Source organism: Marmota monax, unplaced genomic scaffold, assembly GCF_021218885.2.
Source record: "Marmota monax isolate L192 unplaced genomic scaffold, Marmota_monax_Labrador192_F-V1.1 WCK01_AAM20220418_F8-fsc00400, whole genome shotgun sequence".
Classification (NCBI taxonomy): Eukaryota; Metazoa; Chordata; class Mammalia; order Rodentia; family Sciuridae; genus Marmota; species Marmota monax.
In genome coordinates this window covers 207,429-232,412 of record NW_026692772.1, presented here as the reverse complement: position 1 = coordinate 232,412, position 24,984 = coordinate 207,429, and the positions used below count along the sequence as shown (strand labels likewise).

Genomic DNA, 24,984 nt, shown 5'->3' with positions numbered 1-24,984 from the left:
CCCGTCTTAGGTTGGTACCATTGCAATGGGATGTTACCCGTCATTGATTACCGGCCCAGCATTTTTAGCCATACTTGTGGATAACGACCATCATAAGCAGAAGGGAGGAGGATACAAAATGCCACGACACCAAGCCAATTGATACCCCAACACTACCACAATTCACTGTACCAACAGATAGTTCACAATGCATACAAGTGATACACAGTCCAGGCAAGTTCTGCAAGTAGTTCAAAGCAGAGGAATCCATTAATATGTCCATTTCCTCCCAAAGTAAATCGACTCCTTGATTGAGCATCACTTGTTGAGTTACATTATTCATTGATGCATCAGTTTATACAGTTCGTTGTGATAGCTATCGCAGAAGCTGTAGTTTGGTTTTATCTTTGTCTTCACCGGCACTGGGATGGAGATAGGAATTCTGGCAATGATGGCTAAAAAAAAAATTATGTAACATTCCAGCAGGCACTAAATAAAAGCAATTTTCTAAACAATTTAGTATCCTGTGCCGCAGTCTGGCTGGGCACAATCAGGAGCCACTTGTCAAAAGAAACTAACTTTATTTTTAGAACCACACACGACAAACAAAATAGTCTCTCAGGAAAAACCCTCAGAGCCTCAACTGCCACCACCGGCTTTCCACAAGCCTCTCTCTCCCACCCAAGCTTCTCTCCACCTCCCACAATCCTCCTGCTCTTGAGGCCGATTGGCTGGGTCACGTGGGCGGAGCCAAAAAAGTCCCCCAATGAGCAGCTCCGTGGTCTGAAAGGGCAGGGAAACAGTCCAATGAGCATCACCGCAGAGGAGCCAATCAGCTAGATGTTGCTGGGGCCGAGGAGCCAATCAGCTAGATGTTGCTGGGGCCGCTGTGAGCCAATCATCAGCCAGCAGCTGGAAGTTTGCTGGCAGCTGGAAGTTTGCTGGGGCCCCTTTGGCTGTGGCTCTCAACATCTCCCCCTCTCTGTTTAAACAACAAGCATGTGGCTTAGGGACCGTGCCTGTTAGGCAGTCCAATTCAACATATGGTCCTTACCCGTCATCGGATGAACTGACCTCTAGGCGTCAGCCTCCTGTCTTAGGTTGGTACCACTGCAATTGGATCATACCCGTCACTGACTACCGGTCCAGCATACAGCCATACTTGTGGATAGGCCTTTGCACCAGTGGGGGGGTGAGGTTCTTTGCCTCACCTCTGTTGGCCCCCAAATTTTAGACCATCACTAGTAGAGGAGGATGCATACTCCAGCACTACCACAATTCGCTGTACCAACAGATAGTTCACAATGCATACAGGTGAGCTCACAATGTGTCCAGGCAAGTTCTGCAAGCAGTTCAGTGATGGCTATTGTAGAAGCTGTAGATTGGTTTTATCTTTGACTTCACTAGCACTGGGATGAAGATAGGAATTCTGGCAATAATGGCTAAAGAAAAAATTATGTAACATTACAGAAGGCACTAAAAGAAAACAATTTTCTTAACAATTTACATTGTCTTCACCGGCACTGGGATGAAGATAGGAATTCTGGCAATAATGGCTAAAGAAAAAATTATGTAACATTACAGAAGGCACTAAAAGAAAACAATTTTCTTAACAATTTACATTATCTTTAAGAGAATTATTAAATATAATGAAAAGGAAAGGTAAAAGTAAACAAACAGATCTGTTAACTTTCTTTTTTGTTTACATATTAAAACAATCCTCAACAGTTGTTTACCCAATTTAAATTAAACCATATAAATCACGTGAAAAAAAAATATTTGGATCCATTTTATCATGAGCGCTCATCATATATGATATATGGACATACGTACATTCAAACATATAACACAAAACACAAGTGTGCACACATAATATAATACATACAACACATAACATTATAGTAAAGGCCTTATAACTTTTTACAGGTGAAATCTCCATTGCAATGTTTAAAAACTCTATAGTCAAAAAATAGAACTGATCAGCAAAACATTAACCTAGGTCTGTATGAGCTCAAAAAACAAAATAGAACTTCATGATATGGCAAAGGGCAATAATAAAATAGATATTGAAAAAAGCATCCTGGTTCTGTTGCAGATGTAAGAATAGCCAAACTGGAGTTTTGGATATCAGTTGTTATGGATTTGAGCCAAATCATCTTCTTTTTGGTCTGTAGAAATCGCTTTAGTTAATCTTTCTGGAATCCAAATCGGCTGCTGTTCTCCCTGTGGAAACACATAAACAGACCCCCGACTCCAGACAATCACTGGGTCAGGACCTTGGTTAATCTCTCTGGAATCCAAATCGGCTGCTGTTCTCCCTGTGGAAACACACAAACAGAACCCCGACTCCAGACAATTACTGGGTCAGGACTTTCCATTGTCCTGTTAGAATATCCTTCCAAAGTACCTTGGGCTTATGTACATTTTTTGGACACATATGCCTTTCCGCAGCACTAAGTCCTGATGAATCCAAATTTAAAAAGTTTAGAGTAAAAAGGGTTATTTTAAGTTTATCTTTGGGGAATATATACCCCTTCCCAATTCCATCTTTTTGCTTTAATAAGTACATTTTAATAGTTTGATGAGCTCTTTCAACTTTGCCTTGTCCCTGTGGATTGTATGGGATTCCTGTTATATGAGTAATGCCAAATGTTGAGCAAAATTGTTTAAAAGAGGTAGAAGTATAACCAGGGGCATTATCTGTTTTTAACTGTTTTGGAACACCCACAGTGGCAAAATTTTGTAAGCAATGAGCTATAACATCTTTAGTTTTTTCTCCGGCATGAAGGGAGCCCATCAAAAATCCAGAAGAAGTATCAACTGTAACATGCAAATATTTTAATTTTCCAAATTCTGGCAAGTGTGTGACGTCCATCTGCCAAATATGGTTAGGTATCAATCCTCTAGGATTGACTCCAAGATTAACTTGTGGTAAAAAGGTCACACAATTTTGACATTGTTTTATTATTTGTCTAGCTTGTTCCTTAGTTATTTTAAAACGCTTTTGTAAAGTATTAGCATTGACATGGAACTTTTTATGAAAATTTATAGCTTCTTCTAGTGTAGAGAAAATATGTATGTCATGTGTAGTTTTATCTGCTAAATCATTGCCCAAACTAAGGGCTCCAGGCAATCCTGTATGTGCCCTGATATGTCCTATAAAGAATGGATCTTTTCTGTCCCAGATTAGACTTTGTATAGTGGAAAGCAAAGAGAAAACAGTAGAAGAAGGGGAAATCCTACCAGCATCTTCAAGAGATACTATAGCATTAACTACATACTGACTATCAGAAAATAAATTAAATACAGAATCTTTAAACATCACAAAAGCTTGTAAAACTGCATTAAGCTCTACCTTTTGAGCTGATTGTTTGGGTACTAAAAATGTAAAAGTTTGATCAGGGGTAACTACTGCTGCTGTACCATTATTTGACCCATCAGTGAATATATTTGGAGCATTCATGATAGGTGTTTTTCTTGTCATTTTTGGAAAAATTACAGGATGCAATGACCAAAAAGACAATAAAGGATTAGATGGTAAGTGGTTATCAAATGAAACATTAGATTTGCACATGATTATTGCCCAAGTATTTAACTCATTAGCTAACTCATCAATTTGATTCATAGTATATGGAGTAATAATTTTATTGGGAGAAATTCCAAACACTCCCTTTGCTGCTTTTATTCCTTTGAGTATTAATTGTCCTACAGCCTCAGGATACCTAGTAAGAATAGTGTTAGGAGAATAAGATAAATGTATCCATAATAATGGACCTTCTTGCCAAAATACTCCTGTAGGAATATTTTTTGTTGGTAGTACAATAAATAATAAAGGCAAACTTATATCAATTCTATCCAAATGCATATTTTCCATATATGTTTCAATGATTTTTAATGCCTTTCTTGCTTCAGGCGTTAACATTCGGGGTGAATTTGGATCTGATGGACCTTTTAGGATATCAAATAAAGGTCCCAACTCTCCTGTTGGTATACCTAAATAAGGCCTTATCCAATTTATGTCTCCTAATAACTTTTGAAAGTCATTAAGTGATTTGAGTTGATCTACTCGTATTTGAATTTTTGGTGGACGGACCATGGTTGAGGATAATAGAACTCCTAAATAATTAATTGGAAAATTTAATTGTACTTTATCTATTGCTATCTCTAGATTATAATTTTTTAATAACTTTGTAAGTGTGGCATAACATTCTAGCAATGTGTTTTTATCTTTGTGTGCTAATAATACATCATCCATATAGTGAAATATTTGTAGTTCAGGATTTTGATTTCTAAGTGGCTGGATTACTTTGTTAACATAAATTTGACACATAGTTGGGCTGTTAGCCATCCCTTGAGGGAGTACTTTCCATTCATATCTCTGATCAGGACCTTCATGATTCAGTGCAGGGATAGTAAATGCAAAACGTGGACTATCCTCAGGATGAATTGGAATTGAAAAAAAACAATCTTTAATATCTATAACTAAAACATACCAGGTTTTTGGCAAAGCAGACAACTGAGGAATCCCTGATTGAGCAGGTCCCATAATAACCATCTCATTATTAATGGCTCTTAAATCTTGCAGTAATATCCATTTACCAGATTTCTTTTTGATGACAAAAATGGGAGTATTATGGGGAGATACAGAAGGTTGTATATGTCCTTCCGCTAATTGTTGTTTGACCAGGTCATGGGCTGCTTGTATCTTTTCTTTAGTCAGGGGCCACTGAGGAACCCATACTGGTCTTTCTGATTTCCAAGTAATTTTTATTGTCTCAGTGGCCCTTTCTGAAAATCCAACCCATGTCTGTCTGTTCCTTGATCTATTTGTATTGGTGCTGCTATACCTTGTTCTTGTTTTTCTAATCTTTTTCCTTTCCTAAAACCTTGTCTAGTCATAATAGTGGGTGCATTTTGGTTGATGTTATTTGTTAATGTCAAACCTAATTGATCTAGGACATCTCGTCCCCATAAATTTACGGGAAGATGATCCAATACATATGGCTGTATAGTTCCTTCACATCCTTCAGGATCCTTCCAATCTAATACCATTGCACTTCTATGGGGATTAGTCGCCACTCCTAGGCCTCGAAGCATTTGAGTGGCTTGTTGTAATGGCCAATGTTTTGGCCATTCTTGATGAGAGATGATGCTAAGGTCTGCACCTGTATCCAGTAGCCCATTAAATTCATGTCCTTGAATATTTAGTTTTAGCATGGGGCGAGAATCTAAATTTAAAGAAAGCATAGCCCAATCTACACCTGTGGAGCCTAATCCCTTGGAACCTCTTTCTATACTACTACTGGAAAATTTATCATGTAGGCTGGGTATTATTAGTAACTGTGCTATTCTATCTCCTGGTGAAATTACTGATATACCCTTTGGAGAACTGGCTATAATTTTTATTTCACCTTCATAATCGGGATCAATTACCCCAGGACTTATCATAAGTCCTTTTAGAGTAGAAGAGCTGCGTCCCAATAATAAGCCTACTGTTCCTTTGGGAAGAGGTCCTTTCACCCCTGTGGGAATGATTTGAACTCCCATCTCTGGAGTTAGTACTGCTCTGGCGGAGGCGCAGATGTCCAACCCTGCGCTCCCTCTGGTTTGTCTGATGAGGGATCTGATGGACAATGTGTCCTGGGCACTACCCTGATGGGGTTGCTGGGTTCCTCCAGTGCTCCGTATATTTGTGGTTTTGGGCCCCGGAGCATTGGGCCCCCCTGTCCGTTTTTTGGCAATGGAGCCCGATGCCTTTCTCCACGATATCGTGGATAAACACCTGGTCCTTGTTCGTTTTTTGATAATGGAGTACCCTCTATGGTGGTTTGAGAACGGCATTCATTAGCCCAATGTCTCCCTCTACGGCATCGTGGGCAAATACCTGGTATTCTACTCCTTTGATACCTAGTTTTGTTAAACCCTCCTCCAATGGGGCAATTCCTTTTAAAATGTCCTGTTTGTTCACAATTGTAGCATGTTCTTGGCCTGGCATCTAAAGCCTGTTTTACTGCAGCTGCCACAATTTGCCCTTGTTCATTAATGTTTCTGGCATCTAAAGCCTGTTTTACTGCAGCTGCCACGACTTGCTCTTGTTCATTAATGTCTCTACATAATTTAATATATGTGTTTAAATCTTCATGTTTCCATGGTCTAATGATATCTCTGCACCAACGATTCGCTTGCTCATAAGCCAGGTGTTTTAGTAATGGCATTGCTTGTTCTGTATTCCCAAAAACTCTGGTAGCTGTTTGAATAAGCCTATCTACAAATTCAGCATAATGTTCATTAGCTCCTTGTATTACCTTAGATAATTGACCTTGTAAACCTCCATGTCCTTGTAAAGTCTTCCATGCCTTAATTGCATATGCAGCAATTTGTGCGTATACGCCAGGATCATATGCAATTTGTTGCTGCTGATCCTCATAAGGTCCCTTTCCTAACAACATATCTAGATTTCTCTGAGGATAACCAGCTGCTGCATTTCGCCTAGCCGTCTCCTTGCAAAATTCCTCATTGGCAACCTTCCATAACAGGTATTGTCCTCCATTTAGCACAGCTTTACACATATTAGCCCAATCTGCTGGCGTCATGTTCAAGTTGTTAATGGATTCGACCAAGCTTACAGTGAAGGGTGCTTGAGGACCATAGGTTGTTACAGCCTCTTTTAGCTGCTTCACTGTTTTGAAATTTAAAACTTGGTAAAATCGCTGCCCTCCTGCCTCAAATACAGGGCATGTTAATATTTGAGACCTTGTCTCAGGATCCCAACTATCAACTGCGGGGGTTGGGGGCCTCCCAGCATATGGAGGTGGCGCTGTTAGTTGGACACTTACGCCCTCTGGTGATAGAAAGGTGTTAGTAGCAGTCTCCTGTTGTAACTTTCCCCCTGATGGCTTTTTCTGTTTTACACTTTCTTTCTCTGTCTGACTAACTTGAGAGGCCTTCTCTTTTACTTGAATCTTTTCCTCTGTCTGACTAACTTGAGAGACCTTCTCTTTTACTTGAATCATTATGTCTTCTCCTTCCTCTACCATTGTCTGAACTGAAGGCTTTGGACTAAGCAAACAAGATACGAATGTCCACAATGGCAATGTGCCAACTGGCAGAGTCCCTGGGCTTTTCTTTTCTATTCTTTTTAAATCTTCACCATGATGGTTCCATTGTGATATATTTAACAACTCCTCCTTAAAAAGCCATGGGCTACATTTTTGTATTGTATCAACGTATGCCCTGATTGTTCTTGATTTTACTGAGATGCCTCCTTCCTCTAACAATTTACTTAACACTCTTTCAGTTTGTTTTTTACTAATTTCTGATCCCGTATTTCTACTATAATACAACCCAACAAGATGACGCCTAACAAAACTGAAACAGAGTGAAACAAAATTGGAACAACACAAAATCATTATAATAGCCTCCTGAAATGTCCATCCGTCCTTTCTCCCTATCTGTTCCTCAGATGTGAGCGGTTTTTCTTCCATCTTACACATCTCCAGGGACAGGCAACTTAAAACAAAAGTGAAACAAAATAACAAAAGAGGAATCTTAAAATGGCTACCCATCCTCTTGCCCTGCCCTCAGGGGCGAGCAGTTTCACTTACCCTCAGTCGCTCCCCGTGCGGCCCACCAAATGCCGCAGTCTGGCTGGGCACAATCAGGAGCCACTTGTCAAAAGAAACTAACTTTATTTTTAGAACCACACACGACAAACAAAATAGTCTCTCAGGAAAAACCCTCAGAGCCTCAACTGCCACCACCGGCTTTCCACAAGCCTCTCTCTCCCACCCAAGCTTCTCTCCACCTCCCACAATCCTCCTGCTCTTGAGGCCGATTGGCTGGGTCACGTGGGCGGAGCCAAAAAAGTCCCCCAATGAGCAGCTCCGTGGTCTGAAAGGGCAGGGAAACAGTCCAATGAGCATCACCGCAGAGGAGCCAATCAGCTAGATGTTGCTGGGGCCGAGGAGCCAATCAGCTAGATGTTGCTGGGGCCGCTGTGAGCCAATCATCAGCCAGCAGCTGGAAGTTTGCTGGCAGCTGGAAGTTTGCTGGGGCCCCTTTGGCTGTGGCTCTCAACAATCCTGAATAGAATTAGATATAATGAAAAGGAAAGGTGAAAGTAAACAAACAGATCTGTTAACCTCCTTTTTTGTTCACATTTTAAAACAATCCTCAACAGCTGTTTACCCAATTTAAATTAAACCATTTAAATCACATGAATAAAAAAATTTGGATCCATTTTTTCATGAGCACTCCTCATATATGAAATATGGACATATGCACATACAGACATACAACACAAAACACAAATGTGCACACATAACACAATTCATACAACACATAACATAATAGTAAAGGCCTTATAGCTTTTCACAGGTGAAATCTCCATTGCAATGTTTAAAAACTCCACAGTCAAAAAATAGAACTGTTCAGAAAAACATTAACCTAGGTCTGTATGAGCTCAAAAAATAAAATAGAACTTCATGATGTGGGAAAGGGCAATAATAAAATAGATATTAAAAAAGCATCCTGGTTACCACCTGGGTTTGACTCTTCTTTTGATATCCCATTCTTCTTCCTGTAACTTGCGTATGGGTCTGAAGGTATTCCCACAAGCAACCCCCAAGGTTTTTTACATTTGAAATAGGCCTTAATGTTGTTCATTATTCATTAGCCTCCAGGTGTGGGAGAATCACTGTTGCAGATGTAAGAATAGCCAAGCTGGAGCTCTGGATATCAGCTGTTATGGATTTGAGCCAAGTCATCTTCTTTTTGGTCTGTAGAAATCACTTTAGTTAGTCTCTCTGGAATCCAAATTGGCTGCTGTTCTCCCTGTGGAAACACACAAACAGAACCCCGACTCCAGACAATTACTGGGTCAGGACGTTTCCATTGTCCTGTTAGAATATCCTTCCAAAGTACCTTGGGCTTATGCACATTTTTGGGACACATGTGCCTTTCCGCAGCACTAAGCCCTGATGAATCCAAATTTAAAAAGTTTAGAGTAAAAAGAGTTATTTTAAGTTTATCTTTGGGGGATATATACCCCTTCCCAATTCCATCTTTTTGCTTTAATAAGTACATTTTAATAGTTTGATGAGCTCTTTCAACTTTGCCTTGTCCCTGTGGATTGTATGGAATTCCTGATATATGAGTAATGCCAAATGATGAGCAAAATTGCTTAAAAGATGTAGAAGTATAGCCAAGGCCATCATCTGTTTTTAACTGTTTTGGAACGCCCACAGTGTCAAAATTTTGTAAGCAATGAGCTATAATATCTTTAGTTTTTTTCTCCAGCATGAAGGGAGCCCATCAAATATCCAGAAGAAGTATCAACTGTAACATGCAAATACTTTAATTTTCCAAATTCTGGCAAGTGTGTGACGTCCATCTGCTAAATATGGTTAGGTATCAATCCTCTAGGATTGACTCCAAGATTAACTTGTGGTAAAAAGGTCACACAATTTTGACATTGTTTTATTATTTGTCTAGCTTGTTCCTTAGTTATTTTAAAATGCTTATGTAAAGTATTTGCATTGACATGGAAGGATGTATGAAAATTTGTAGCTTCTTCTAGTGTAGAAAAAATATGTATGTCATGTATAGTTTTATCTGCTAAATTATTGCCCAAACTAAGGGTTCCAGGCAATCCTGTATGTGCCCTGATATGTCCTATAAAGAATGGATCTTTTCTGTCCCAGATTAGACTTTGTATAGTGGAAAACAAAGAGAAAACAGTAGAGGAAGGGGAAATCCTACCAGCATCTTCAAGGGATACTATAGCATTAACTACATACTGACTATCAGAAAATAAATTAAATACAGAATCTTTAAACATCACAAAAGCTTGTAATACTGCTTTAAGCTCTACCTTTTGAGCTGATTGTTTGGGTACTAAAAATGTAAAAGTTTGATCAGGTGTAACTACTGCTGCTGTACCATTATTTGACCCATCAGTGAATATATTTGGAGCATTCATGATAGGTATTTTTCTTGTCATTTTTGGAAAAACTGCAGGATGCGAAGACCAAAAAGACAACAAAGGATTAGATGGTAAGTGGTTATCAAATGAAACATTAGATTTGCACATGATTATTGCCCAAGTATTTAACTCATTAGCTAACTCATCAATTTCATCCATAGTAAATGGAGTAATAATTTTATTGGGAGAAATTCCAAATACTCCCTTTGCTGCTTTTATTCCTTTCAGTGTTAATTGTCCTACAGCCTCAGGATACCTAGTAAGAATAGTGTTAGGAGAATAAGATAAATGTATCCATAATAATGGACCTTCTTGCCAAAATACTCTTGTAGGAATATTTTTGTTGGTAGTACAATAAATAATAAAGGCAAACTTATATCAATTCTATCCAAATGCATATTTTCCATATATGTTTCAATGATTTTTAATGTCTTTCTTGCTTCAGGCATTAACATTCGGGGTGAATTTGGATCTGATGGACCTTTTAGGATATCAAATAAAGGTCCCAACTCTCCTGTTGGTAGGCCTAGATAAGGCCTTATCCAATTTATGTCTTCTAATAACTTTGAAAGTCGTTAAGTGATTTGAGTTGATCTACTCGTATTTGAATTTTTGGTGGATGGACCATGGTTGAGGATAATAGAACTCCTAAATAATTAATTGGAAGATTTAATTGTACTTTATCTATTGCTATCTCTAGATTATAATTTTTTAATAAATTTGTAAGTGTGGCATAACATTCTAGCATTGTGTTTTTATCTTTGTGTGCTAATAATACATCGTTCATATAATGAAATATTTGTAGTTCAGGATTTTGATTTCTAAGTGGCTGGATTGCTTTGTTAACATAAATTTGACACATAGTTGGGCTGTTAGCCATCCCTTGAAGGAGTACTTTCCATTCATATCTCTGATCAGGACCTTCATGATTTGTTGAGAGCCACAGCCGAAGGGGCCCCAGCAAACTTCCAGCTGCCAACAAACTTCCAGCTGCCAGCTGATGATTGGCTCACAGCGGCCCCAGCAACATCTAGCTGATTGGCTCCTCTGCGGTGATGCTCATTGGGCTGTTTCCCTGCCCTTTCAGACCACGGAGCTGCTCATTGGGGGACTTTTTTGGCTCCGCCCATGCGACCCAGCCAATTGGCCTCAGGAGGAGTGGGGGAAGTGAAGAGGCTTGTGGGAAGCTGGTGGTGGCAGTTGGGGCTCTGAGGGTTTTTCCTGAGGAGCTGTTTTGTTTGTCGTGTGTGGTTCTAAAAATAAAGTTAGTTTCTTTTGACAAGTGGCTCCTGATTGTGCCCAGCCAGACTGCGGCATTTGGTGGCCCATATGGGGAGCGACTGAGGGTAAGTGATAAGGTAAACTGCTTGCCCCTGAGGGCAGGGCGAGAGGATGGGTAGCCATTTTAAGATTCCTCTTTTGTTTTGGTTCACTTTTGTTTTAAGTTGCCTGTCCCTGGAGATGAGTGAGACAGAAGAAAAACCTCTCACATCTGAGGAAAAACTATTTGCATCTGAGGAACAGATAGGGAGAAAGGCTATAATGATTTTTTGTTGTTCCATTTTTATTTCATTCTATCTCGGTTTTGTTTGGTGTTATCTTGTTGGGTTGTATTATAGTAGAAATATGGGATCAGAAATTAGTAAAAAACAAACCAAAAGAGTGTTAAGTAAATTGTTAGAGGAAGGAGGCATCCCAGTAAAATCAAGAGCAGTCAGGGCATACGTTCATACAATACAAAAATGTAGCCCATGGATTTTTAAGGAGGAGTTGTTAAATATATCACAATGGAACCATCATGGTGAAGATTTAAAAAGAATAGAAAAGAAAAGCCCAGGGACTCTGCCAGTTGGCACATTGCCATTGTGGACGTTGGTATCTTGTTTGCTTAGTCCAAAGCCTTCAGTTCAGACAAAGGTAGAGGAAGGAGAAGACATATTGATTCAAGTGAAAGAGAAGGTCTCTCAAGTTAGTCAGACAGAGGAAAAGATTCAAGTAAAAGAGAAGGCCTCTCAAGTTAGTCAGACAGAGAAAGAAAGTGTAAAACAGAAAAAGCCATCAGGGGGAAAGTTACAACAGGAGACTGCTACTAACACCTTTCTATCACCAGAGGGCGTAAGTGTCCAACCAACAGCACCACCTCTACAGGAGACTGCTACTAACACCTTTCTATCACCAGAGGGTGTAAGTGTCCAACCAACAGCACCACCTCCATATGCTGGGAGGCCCACAACCCCTGCAGTTGATAGTTGGGATCCTGAGACAGGATCTCAAATATTAACATGCCCTGTATTTTAGACAGGAGGGCAGCGAATTCACCATGCTTTAAATTTCAAAACAGTGAAGCAGCTAAAAGAGGCTGTAACAACCTATGGTCCTCAAGCTCCCTTCACTGTAAGCATGGTCGAATCCATTAACAACTTGAACATGACGCCAGCAGATTGGGCTAATATGTGTAAAGCTGTGCTAAATGGAGGACAATACCTGTTATGGAAGGTTGCCAATGAGGAATTTTGCAAGGAGATGGCTAGGCAAAATGCAGCAGCTGGTTATCCTCAGAGAAATCTAGATATGTTGTTAGGAAAGGGACCTTATGAGGATCAGCAGCAACAAATTGCATATGATCCTGGTGTATATGCACAAATTGCTGTAGATGCAGTTAAGGCATGGAAGACTTTACAAGCACATGGAGGTTTGACATTAACATATAACATCAATCAAAATGCACCCACTATTAGGACTAGACAAGGTTTTAGGAAAGGAAAAAGATTAGGAGAACAAGAACAAGGTATAGCAGCACCAATACAAATAGATCAAGAAATAGATAGACATGGATTGGGTTTTCAGAAAGGGTCACTGATACAATAAAAATTACCTGGAAATCAGAAAGGCCAGTATGGGTTCCTCAGTGGCCCCTGACTAAAGAAAAGATACAAGCAGCCCATGACCTGGTCAAACAACAATTAGCGGAAGGACATATACAACCTTCTGTATCTCCCTATAATACTCCCATTTTTGTCATCAAAAAGACATCTGGTAAATGGAGATTATTGCAAGATTTAAGAGCCATTAATAATGAGATGGTTATTATGGGACCTGCTCAATCAGGGATTCCTCAATTGTCTGCTTTGCCAAAAACCTGGTATGTTTTAGTTATAGATATTAAAGATTGTTTTTTTTTCAATTCCAATTCATCCTGAGGATAGTCCACGTTTTGCATTTACTATCCCTGCACTGAATCATGAAGGTCCTGATCAGAGATATGAATGGAAAGTACTCCCTCAAGGGATGGCTAACAGCCCAGCTATTCATATACTATGAATCAAATCGATGAGTTAGCTAATGAGTTAAATACTTGGGCAATAATCATGTGCAAATCTAATGTTTCATTTGATAACCACTTACCATCTAATCCTTTATTGTCTTTTTGGTCATCGTATCCTGTAATTTTTCCAAAAATGACAAGAAAAACACCTATCATGAATGCTCCAAATATATTCACTGATGGGTCAAATAATGGTACAGCAGCAATAGTTACACCTGATCAAACTTTTACATTTTTAGTATCCAAACAATCAGCTCAAAAGGTAGAGCTTAAATCAGTATTACAAGATTTTGTGATGTTTAAAGATTCTGTATTTAATTTATTTTCCGATAGTCAATATATAGTTAACACTATAGTATCCCTTGAAGATGCTGGTAGGATTTCCCCTTCCGCTACTGTTTTCTCTTTGCTTTCCACTATACAAAGTCTAATCTGGGACAGAAAAGATCCATTCTTTATAGGACATATCAGGGCACATACAGGATTGCCTGGAACCCTTAGTTTGGGCAATGATTTAGCAGATAAAACTACACATGACATACATATTTTCTCTACACTAGAAGAAGCTATAAATTTTCATAAAAAGTTCCATGTCAATGCTAATACTTTACAAAAGTGTTTTAAAATAACTAAGGAACAAGCTAGACAAATAATAAAACAATGTCAAAATTGTGTGACCTTTTTACCACAAGTTAATCTTGGAGTCAATCCTAGAGGATTGATACCTAACCATATTTGGCAGATGGACGTCACACACTTGCCAGAATTTGGAAAATTAAAATATTTGCATGTTACAGTTGATACTTCTTCTGGATTTTTGATGGGCTCCCTTCATGCCGGAGAAAAAACTAAAGATGTTATAGCTCATTGCTTACAAAATTTTGCCACTGTGGGTGTTCCAAAACAGTTAAAAACAGATAATGCCCTTGGTTATACTTCTACCTCTTTTAAACAATTTTGCTCATCATTTGGCATTACTCATATAACAGGAATTCCATACAATCCACAGGGACAAGGCAAAGTTGAAAGAGCTCATCAAACTATTAAAATGTACTTATTAAAGCAAAAAGATGGAATTGGGAAGGGGTATATATTCCCCAAAGATAAACTTAAAATAACCCTTTTTACTCTAAACTTTTTAAATTTGGATTCATCAGGACTTAGTGCTGCGGAAAGGCATATGTGTCCAAAAAATGTGCATAAGCCCAAGGTACTTTGGAAGGATATTCTGACAGGACAATGGAAAGGTCCTGACCCAGTAATTGTCTGGAGTCGGGGTTCTGTTTGTGTGTTTCCACAGGGAGAACAGCAGCCAATTTGGATTCCAGAGAGATTAACTAAAGCGATTTCTACAGACCAAAAAAAGATGATTTGACTCAAGTCCATAACAGCTGATATCCAAAACTCCAGTTTGGCTATCCTTACATCTGTGATAGAACCAAGATGCTTTTTTCAATATCTATTTTATGATTGCCCTTTCCCACATTCTATTTTGTTTTTTGAGCTCATACAGACCTAGGTTAATGTTTTGCTGATCAGTTCTATTTTTTGACTATAGAGTTTTTAAACATTGCAATGGAGATTTCACCTGTAAAAAGTTATAAGGCCTTTACTATAATGTTATTTGTTGTATGTATTATATTATGTGTGCACACTTGTGTTTTGTGTTATACGTTTGAATGTACATATGTCCATATATCATATATGATGAGCGCTCATGAAAAATGGATCCAAATATATATATATTTTTTTCATGTGACTTAAATGGTTTAATTTAAATTGGATAAACAACTGTTGAGGATTGTTTTAATATGTAAACAAAAAAGGAGGTTAACAGATCTGTTTGTTTACTTTCACCTTTCCTTTTCATTATGTTTAATAATTCTCTTAAAGACAATGTAAATTATTATTAAGAAAATTGTTTTCTTTTAGTGCCTTCTGGAATGTTACATAATTTTTTCTTTAGCCATTATTGCCAGAATTCCTATCTTCATCCCAGTGCTGGTGAAGACAAAGATAAAACCAATCTACAGCTTCTGCAATAGCCATCACTGAACTGCTTGCAGAACTTGCCTGGACACATTGTAAACTCACCTGTATGCATTGTGAACTTTCTGTTGGTGCAGCGACTTGTGGTCGTGTTGGGGTATTTTTGCTGATGATGTCATCGGTGGTATAATTTTTCCAAAAGGAGCCGTCAATTGGCTTGGTGTATCTTCCTCCCTTCTGCTTGTCATGATCATTCAGCTAAAATTTGGAGGCCAACAGAGGTGAGGCAAAGAACCTCACCCCCCCCCCCGCTGGTACAAAGACCTCTCCACAGGTGTGGCTGTATACTGGACTGGTAGTCAGTGATGGGTAAGATCCAATTGCAATGGTACCAACCTAACGGGTAAGGACCATATGTAGTATTGGACAACCTAAGGCAGGCACGGTCCCTAAGCCACATGCTTGTTGTTTAAACAGAGAGGGGGAGATGTTGAGAGCCACAGCCAAAGGGGCCCCAGCAAACTTCCAGCTGCCAGCAAACTTCCAGCTGCCGGCTGATGATTGGCTCACAGCGGCCCCAGCAACATCTAGTTGATTGGCTCCTCTGCGGTGATGCTCATTGGAGATGCTCATTGAGCTGTTTCCCCACCCTTTCAGACTGCCAGCTGATGATTGGCTCACAGCGGCCCCAGCAACATCTAGCTGATTGGCTCCTCTGTGGTGATGCTCATTGGGCTGTTTCCCTGCCCTTTCAGACCACGGAGCTGCTCATTGGGGTCTTTTTTGGCTCCGCCCACGTGACCCAGCCAATCGGCCTCAAGAGCAGGAGGATGGGGGGAGGTGGAGAGGCTTGTGGTTGAGGGAGAGGCTTGTGGGAAGCCGGTGGTGGCAGTTTGGGCTCTGAGGGTTTTTCCTGAAGAGCTGTTTTGTTTGGCGTGTGTGGTTCTAAAAATAAAGTTAGTTTCTTTTGACAAGTGGCTCCTGATTGTGCCCATCCAGATGGCGGCAATGATTCAACACAGGGACAGTAAATGCAAAATGTGGACTATCCTCAGGATGAATTGGAATTGAAAAAAAAATCTTTAATATCTATAACTAAAACATACCAGGTTTTTGGCAAAGCAGACAATTGAAGAATCCCTGATTGAGCAGGTCTCATAATAACCATCTCATTATTAATGGCTCTTAAATCTTGCAATAATCTCCATTTACCAGATTTCTTTTTGATGACAAAAATGGGAGTATTATAGGGAGATACAGAAGGTTTTATATGTCCCTCCACTAATTGTTGTTTGATCAGGTCATGGGCTGCTTGTATCTTTTCTTTAGTCAGGGGTCACTGAGGAACCCATACTGGCCTTTCTGATTTCCAGGTAATTTTTATTGTATCAGTGACCCTTTCTGAAAACCCAATCCATGTCTATCTATTTCTTGATCTATTTGTATTGGTGCCACTATACTTTGTCCTTTTTCTCCTAATCCTTTTCCTTTCCTAAAACCTTATCTAGCCATAATAGTGGGCGCATTTGAATTGATGTTATTTGTTAATGTTAGTCCTAATTGATCTAGGACATGTCATCCCCATAAATTTATAGGAAGATGATCCAATACATATGGCTGTATTTTTCCTTCACATCCTTCAGGATCCTTCCAATCTAATACCATTGCACTTCTATGGGGATTAGTTGCCACTCCTAGGCCTCGAAGCATTTGAGTGGCTTGTTGTAATGGCCAATGTTTTGGCCATTCTTGATGAGAGATGATGCTAAGGTCTGCACCTGTATCCAGTAGCCCATTAAATTCATGTCCTTGAATATTTAGTTTTAGCATGGGGCGAGAATCTAAATTTAAAGACAACATAGCCCAATCTACACCTGTGGAGCCTAATCCCTTGGAACCTCTTTCTATACTACTACTGGAAAATTTATCATGTAGGCTGGGTATTATTAATAACTGTGCTATTCTATCTCCTGGTGAAATACTGATATACCCTTTGGAGAACTGGCTATATTTTTTATTTCACCTACATAATCTGGATCAATTACCCCAGGACTTATCATAAGTCCTTTTAGTGTAGAAGAATTGCGTCCTAATAATAAGCCTACTGTTCCTTGGGGAAGAGGTCCTTTTACCCCTGTGAGAATGATTTGAACTCCCATCTCTGGAGTTAGTACTGCTCTGGCGAGGCACAGATGTCCAATCCTGCGCTTCCTCTGGTTTGTCTAATGAGGGATCTAATGGATAATGTGTCCTGGGCACTACCCTGATGGTGTTGCTGGGTTCCTCCAGTGCTCTGTATATTTGTGGTTGTGGGTCCCGGAGCATTGGGCCCCCTTGTCCATTTTTTGGCAATGGAGCCCAATGTTTTTCTCCATGATATCATGGGTAAACACCTGGTCCTTGTCCATTTTTTGATAACGGAGTACCCTCTACAGTAGTCTGAGAATGGCATTCATTAGCCCAATGTCTTCCTCTATGCCATCATGGGCAAATACCCGGTATTCTACCCCTTTGATCATATCCAGTTTTGTTAAACCCTCCTCCTATGGAGCAACTCCTTCTAAAATGTCCTGTTTGTCCACAATTGTAGCATGTTTTTGGCCTGGCACCTAAAGCCTGTTGTACTGCAGCTGCCAAGACTTGCCCTTGTTCATTAATGTCTCTACATAATTTAATATATGTGTTTAAGTCTCCATGTTTCCATGGTCTAATGGCCTCCCTGCACCATCTATTTGCTTGTTCATAGACTAGTTGTTTTATTAATGGCATCACTTGTTCTACATCCCCAAAGATTCTGGTAGCTGTTTGTATAAGCCTATCTATAAATTCAGCGTTCATTAGCTCCTTGTATTACCTTAGATAATTGACCTTGTAAATCTCCATGCCCCTGTAAAGTTTTCCATGCCCTAACCACAGCTGAAGTGATTGTGAGTATATGGGCAGGATCATATTTAATTTGTTGCAGCTGACCTTCATAAGGTCCCTCTCCTAACAACATATCTAGATTTCTCTGAGGATAACCAGCTGCTGCATTTCGCCTAGCCATCTCCGTGCAAAATTCCTGATTGGCAACCTTCCATAACAGATATTGTCCTCCATTTAGCACAGCTTTACACATACTAGTCCAATCTGCTGGCATCATGTTCAAGTTGGTAATGGATTCGACCATGCTTACAGTGAAGGGTGCTTGAGGACCATAGGTTGTTACAGCCTCTTTCAGCTGCTTCACTGTTTTGAAATCTAAAGCATGGTGAATTTGCTGCCCTTCTGCCTGCTCCAATACAGGGCATGGTAATCTTTGAGGTCCTGTCTCAGGATCCCATCTATCAACTACGGGGGTTGAGGGCCACTCAGCATATGTTGTCTCCATATACATAGGTGGAGCTGTTGGTTGGACACCCACGCCATCCGGTGATAGAAAGGTGTTAGTAGCAACATCACATTGTAACTTCTCCCCTGATAGCCCTTCCTCCTCTAAACTTTTTTCCCTTGTCTGACTAACTCGAGAGACTTTGTCTTTTACTTGATATAGGATGTCTTCTCCTAGACTAAGCAAACAAGATTGTACCAACGTCCACAATGGTAATGTGCCAACTGGCAGAGTTCCTGGGCTTTCCTTTTCTATCTTTTTAAATCTTCACCATGTTGGTTCCATTGTGATATATTTAACAACCCCTCTTTAATGAACCATGGGCTATACCTTTGTATCATCTTAACGTATGCCCTAACTGTTCTTGATTTTACTGAGATGCCTCCTTCCTCTAGCAATTTACTTAACACCCCTTTGATTTGGTTTTTACTAATTTTAAAATCCATATTTCTGCTATAAAGATTTCACAACCCCACAAGATAACACAAAACAAAACTGAAACAAAACGGAACAAAAATTTGTTGTATCAGTTTTTCTATTTTCTTGACATGTGTATCCGTGGTCTAGCTCTATCTCTTCCTCAGGGCTGAACAACTTTTCTAGCATCCTATTTATTTCTAGGGGCAGGCAGCTTGAAACAGAAATTTAACAAATCAAAACAAGAACATATTGTTTTTTGAAATGGTCACCCATTCTCTCGCCCTGCCCTCAGAGGTGAGCAGTTTCACTTACCCCCAAGCTTCAGGTGTTCCCCGTACGGGCCACCAAATGCTGCAGTCTGGCTGGGCACAAATAACCGGGAGGTCACGAGCCACTTGTAGTTCAAACAGGAACTCCTTTATTGCCAGAACCCAACTGGAACTCAACGGGAACTCTGCGAGAACCAAAAGTAGAGGGCACCCGAGGTAGCAGGAGCCACCTTATTGCCAGACAGCAGAGGTTTATATACACAACTGAATACACAGCTTGTTTCAATTTAGCATCATCCAGTTACAGCAATCAGTCATTATCTTAATAATTATACACAGCTTAACTTAATTATCATCATCTTAATGGCTCGCTGGCGTTACTTCTCAACCACTCCTTCTGGCAAAATGCCAGGCGCCATCCTGACTTGGTTGTGGCTCTCAACATGGGATCTTGGCTTCTGCTGGGTTTTAGAGGTCTGTGTCTATGGGAAAGGAGATCAGGCTCTGCTTCCTCAAGCTGTTCAGTAGCAGGGAGCAGACAGAGTGCAATGCAGTCGGGCAGGACGGCAGGCTGCCAAGAGACCTCAGCCATCTACAACCTGCCCTCAGAATGGGGAGGCCAGTGGAGACGAAGCCATTATCACAAGCTCACCTGTACCCAGGAGCCCCAGGGCCCTGGCTGGGTCAGACCTCAGAACCAGCTACCTGGAATAGCGTTCCTGGCTCCAAGTCAGGCACTTGGAGCAAAGTTCTTGAGATCGTCCACATTGGAAATACACATTCCTTTGAGGCCTCGGTTCAGAGCAGCTCTCTGTAAAGCTCGCTCTCTTCTCTCTGGGGTATGATCTGCTCTGTCAGTGAACAAGCAGCATGTCGTGGGTCACCGCTGGAATCAGGGCTTCAGAGATAGGACTCCACTGCCTCTTCTGGCCCGTCTGGGCCTGCTTCACACAGAGCACACCTGGGGGTAGAGACGCAGCCTGCTGGGGACTTGTCGCGACCCCTTGCCCGCAAGGAAGACGCAACTCGGGAGTCTTCTTTCAACAGTTTATTCAGGCCCTGGATATTTCTTCTTCTCTTCTCTCGGATGCCCCTCCCAGCCTTAATAAAGCATCCCAAGCCCCAATGCAAAGCTGCCGCGTGGAGCTTTCTCACAGGGTGGTGAAAAATCATGTGCCAACTTTCCCAGATAAGAAGTTGTTTGTCACAGACCACAGCGGAGCCAGCGTCATCTTGTAATGGCGACCATAGTCTGCAGAAACGGCAGAAGCGGCTCACCACAGTTCCCCCTTTTCTGTTTTCTTAAAACAATACAGGCGAGAGTAGAGGTCCTATCCCACTGTGCAGAAGTGGCTGCATAGTATGACTCAGTCCTAAGGAGGCGCCTTCCCCAGACCTGAGGCCATATCAGCGGACGCCTTTTTTCGTGGGGCGGGGCGTGGACGCGTCTAACCCGCATGCAATAGGACATGCTCTCCTTGAGGTCCACATCAAGGATCACTCAAGTGCAGTGCCTTGCCTCGCATCCTGTATCGTGACGATGGTGGACGAAGGGGGATAGCTGAGGCTGAACTGTGGCTGTTTATAAGGACAAACAAGTTGACAGCACCCTGAAAGAAAGGCACGAACTTCAAGGCGATAGAAAAGTACTAGTGTGGAAACCCATCTGCGTGCAATGGCAGTAAGACCGGCAGAGTGCAAGGGCTTTCCAACACTAAGAGAATAACAAGGAAAGTCATGTCGATCCCAGTGCAATGTTATAATAACTTGGGGTATAACGACCATGACAAAGGTTTACTGCTTAAGATGCGCAAGCCAGACTTGAGGTGAGTTGCCATTTTCTAAAGCTGCAAGAGCTTGTATGATCATAGCCTTTTCTTGTGCATGGCAAGTTTTAAGGCGACAGAGAAGCCACAAACAGAGTACAACACCGAAGCAACACATTGCACCAAAAATGCCTACTCCCACCCATTCTTTGAAGAAGGAAAAAGCAGAAGATATCCAATCGGTGAATTGACCCAAAGTCACTGGTTCAACACAGGTACTGTTCAAAACAGCAATCTGAGTTAGTTGAGACTGGATCAAGTTTTCTGCTGCCATGGACCAATTTCTGGCCAAATATTCGCCAATGATGCGGGAGGCATTCCTGGAATCATTAAATCTGACAGAGGTTATGCATAAATGTGCACGTTGGTCAACACAACCCAAAAGCACCAAGTTGGCCAATTCTTCTACCTGAGCTTGGAGTAAATCTATTCTTTGGTTGGCAGCTAAAATTCCTGACAAAATATGTTGATTAATTGAATTTTGGGACTCAAGTATGGTGGAAGTTTGTTGAACAACTTGATTAATGGTGGCAGCAGTTTGTACTTGACTGGCCATGGCCACTCCGGCCGTAACCGCTGCAGCAGCAGACACTGCCACAGCTGTCACTATAGCTGCCGTAATTCCAAAATCCCTGCGGACTCTAAGTAGCTCAACAATGGGGAATTTATCTGGGTCCGCAGTGACTGGGATTGGGACAAAGGTTGGAATTTTCATAACCACTGCTACAGTCCAAGAACCATTCCAACACTCAGATAAGAGACAGGTAACACTAGAACAATCCAGCATCCCCGACGAGGTGTCATTAGCCAAAAGGAGCAAGAACGGGGATTGGACGCAGACCATCGCAGGGGGCAATGTGGCATTATATAGCAAAGAGTTGAACGAAACAGATGTAAGTCTATTACCTCGTTCACTCTCCCTAACAGTGCCAGAAACATTAGCCAGCCAACTTCTGACTCCCAGCAATTGAGCCAATGCAGAAATATCGGCTGAGGCTCCCTTCTCATTGGAAATCAGCCATTGAAACCAGGACCAACCTACTCCTGTAGAGGAGTTGGCACTATGGTTAAAGTTATAAACATACCTCTTAAGAGAGGGGGAAAAGGAGAAACCCTTAGCAACTTGAAGTTTCTCCCAAGAATGATCCTGACAAGGCGTAAATGTTGGGGGGAAACCAAGATTAGGGGTACAGTAAGGAGAGGCCTTGAAATGAGTGGCATTGTAAGTACTATTAGAAGAAGGAGGCACTGGGATTAGTACCTTGGAGATCATAGCCAAGGTAGTTATGTTTAAAGCAGAGCTATTTACAGGGGTCCCTGAACCTGATTGCTTCCCTGAAACTACTTGGCTCAGTACGGCATTCATAATACTCCCTGAGACCTGATTGGACCGCAATGGGTCCTCCCAGTTAGTCAAATTTTTGGTCTTAAGGCTAATGCAATTAGCGTTTCCAAGGCTGAAACAAAAAACTCCTGTGAGATTAACCTGAGATTGATTAAAAATGCTCTCCATGTCCCCTCTAGGAGAGGCACAGGGAGCAGACATCTCACATGAGGTAGAGAAAAGAGTGGGGAGGACACTAGAACTACCATGAACCAGCATTGGCATTGGCCAAGCCCGTGCCACTGCCCACCACTGCATTGGTGTCGTCTGTGCCATCGGCACCAGCACCAGAACCAGAGCACGTAGCAGAGTGAAGATCCTCATCACAGGGTTGCTGTGGTATCTCTTGTTGCTGGTCGGTTGATGTCAAGACTCTTCTTGTCAGACGTTCAGGGACCCACAACGGCTCCGTGCGATCCTGGGGAAAAACACATACAGATCCTCATGCCCATGTCAGCACGGGGTCGGGGCCGTTCCATTGGCCCGTAAGAACATCCTTCCACTTAACATAGCCAATCACAGAGGGCTGAGGGGACACATGTCTATCGGCCACAGAGTGACCATGAATATCCAAATTCAAAAAATTAATGGTAAAGAGAGCTAAGGACAGGCATTCTTTAGGAGTGTGTTCAGCTCCTATTCCCCCTTTTTGTTTTTGTAAAGTTTCCTTTAAGGTGCGATGAGCACGCTCAACAATGCCTTGTCCTTGAGGATTGTAAGGCAGACCATGAGTAAGTTGCACTCCCATGGTAGAACAAAAGGATGTAAATTGTCTGCCAGTATAAGCAGGTCCATTATCAGTCTTAAGGGATGCAGGAGCACCCCATGCTGCCCATGCTTCTAGGCAATGAGTAATAACATTACGTGCCTTCTCTCCCGACAAAGCAGAGGCATGGATAACTCCAGAGCACGTATCAACAGAAACATGTACATACTTGAGGTTACCAAAGTCAGGTATGTGCGTCACATCCATTTGCCAGACAACCAATGGCTTCAATCCCCGTGGGTTCACTCCATAAGTAGGGGGATGAAGAAATGTGACACAATGGGGACATTGTAATACTATCTGACGAGCATCCGCTCTTGAAATGGAAAAACGCCTGCGCAGCGTTAAAGCATTAACATGGAAATTCTGGTGAAATAATTTAGCCCCCTCTAAGGAGGAAGCCAAGCATATCAACTGGCCTCTAGTGGCTGAGTCCGCACAGGAATTACCCTGTGATAACGGACCAGGAAGAGAGGTGTGAGCCCGTATGTGCATTGGATAAAAAGGAGCAGTGCGGCTACAGATAAGTTGTTGAAGCTGATTAAAGTAAGCAGATACATTATGGGCATTACTAATAGCTCCCACGGCCTCCAGGACTTTGAGTGCTTGTACCACATAAATGGAGTCCGAGATAAGATTAAAAGGAAAAGAACACTGTTTAAAAACCTCAATAACAATTTGCAGTTCAACCCATTGTGGATTACCAGGAGCAAATTGATGCTGAACAGGGGGAGAATCATTAATTACATAAGCTCCCATTCCAGACTTGGAACCATCAGTGAAAATATTAACAGCCCCCGAAATTGGATTGGGTGAAGTTACCTTAGGGAAAATGATGGGATGTTCTTTAACAAAATGGAGTAATGGATGGGAAGGGTAATAATTATCAATATCCCCTTGAAACGAGCAACATAGAATAGCCCAGTTGTCTAGAGTAGCACACAAAACATTAAGTTGAGCCTTAGTATAGGGTATAATAAGAGAAGAAGGTGATTGTCCGAAAAATTGAATGCTTTGGTGAATCCCTTTAAGTGCTAGCGCTGCAACAGCATCAGGATAGTATTCTAAAGATTTTCCTGGGGATATATGTGGGTGGATCCATAGTAAAGGCCCATCTTGCCACAGTACTCCAGTAGGCTACCGCATAGTGGCAAGCACACATAACTGGAAAGGTTTATCACTTTGGAGCCTGCATAGAGTAGCATGTTGTATAGCTTCTTCTACTGTTATAAGGGCTGCCCTAGCCTCTTTAGTGAGGCTACGAGGAGAAGCAAGATCTGGATCACCCTTAAGGGTAGCATACAAAGGCTGGAGCACATCATTAGGAATATGTAAATATCCCCTTATCCAATTAATATCTCCCAGCAGTTTTTGAAAATCATTCAGAGTTTGGAGATCCTGAGTTCTTATGGTGATTTTTTGTGGTTTCAATTTGTCATACCCAATTATTGCTCCCAAATACTCAATAGAATTCCCCGTTTGAACCTTTTCAGGTGCAATATGTAGCCCATATTGAGCTAACAGCTTTACTAAGTCTTTATAGGCCTCATTAACTATCTGCTCTAACTTAGCGGCCAATAACACATCATCCATATAATGAATGATCTTGATGGAGGAATACTTATGTCTGAGAGGTGCGAGTGCCTTCCCCACATACATCTGGCACATCGTGGG

The 24,984-nt window shown here is 41.2% G+C and overlaps 1 protein-coding gene across 2 annotated transcripts in view; it reads right to left on the bottom strand.

Annotated features, from left to right (window-relative positions):
• Positions 1-7,619: 7,619 nt before the first annotated feature.
• LOC131424264 (uncharacterized) overlaps positions 7,620-24,984 on the bottom strand; it is a 33,632-nt gene continuing 16,267 nt past the window's right edge. Inside the window, exons 2-4 of one of the 2 annotated variants that reach the window (XM_058580125.1) lie at positions 19,378-22,962; positions 15,381-15,533; positions 7,620-8,060 (exon numbers count right to left, since the gene is read on the bottom strand). In XM_058580125.1, the coding sequence (XP_058436108.1) occupies positions 21,129-22,868 (1,740 nt within the window). In that variant the 5' untranslated portion in view covers positions 22,869-22,962 and the 3' untranslated portion in view covers positions 7,620-8,060; positions 15,381-15,533; positions 19,378-21,128. Of the gene's footprint in view, positions 8,061-15,380; positions 15,534-19,377; positions 23,011-24,984 lie in introns of those variants that run through there. The other variant, XM_058580126.1, reaches the window with a different exon arrangement.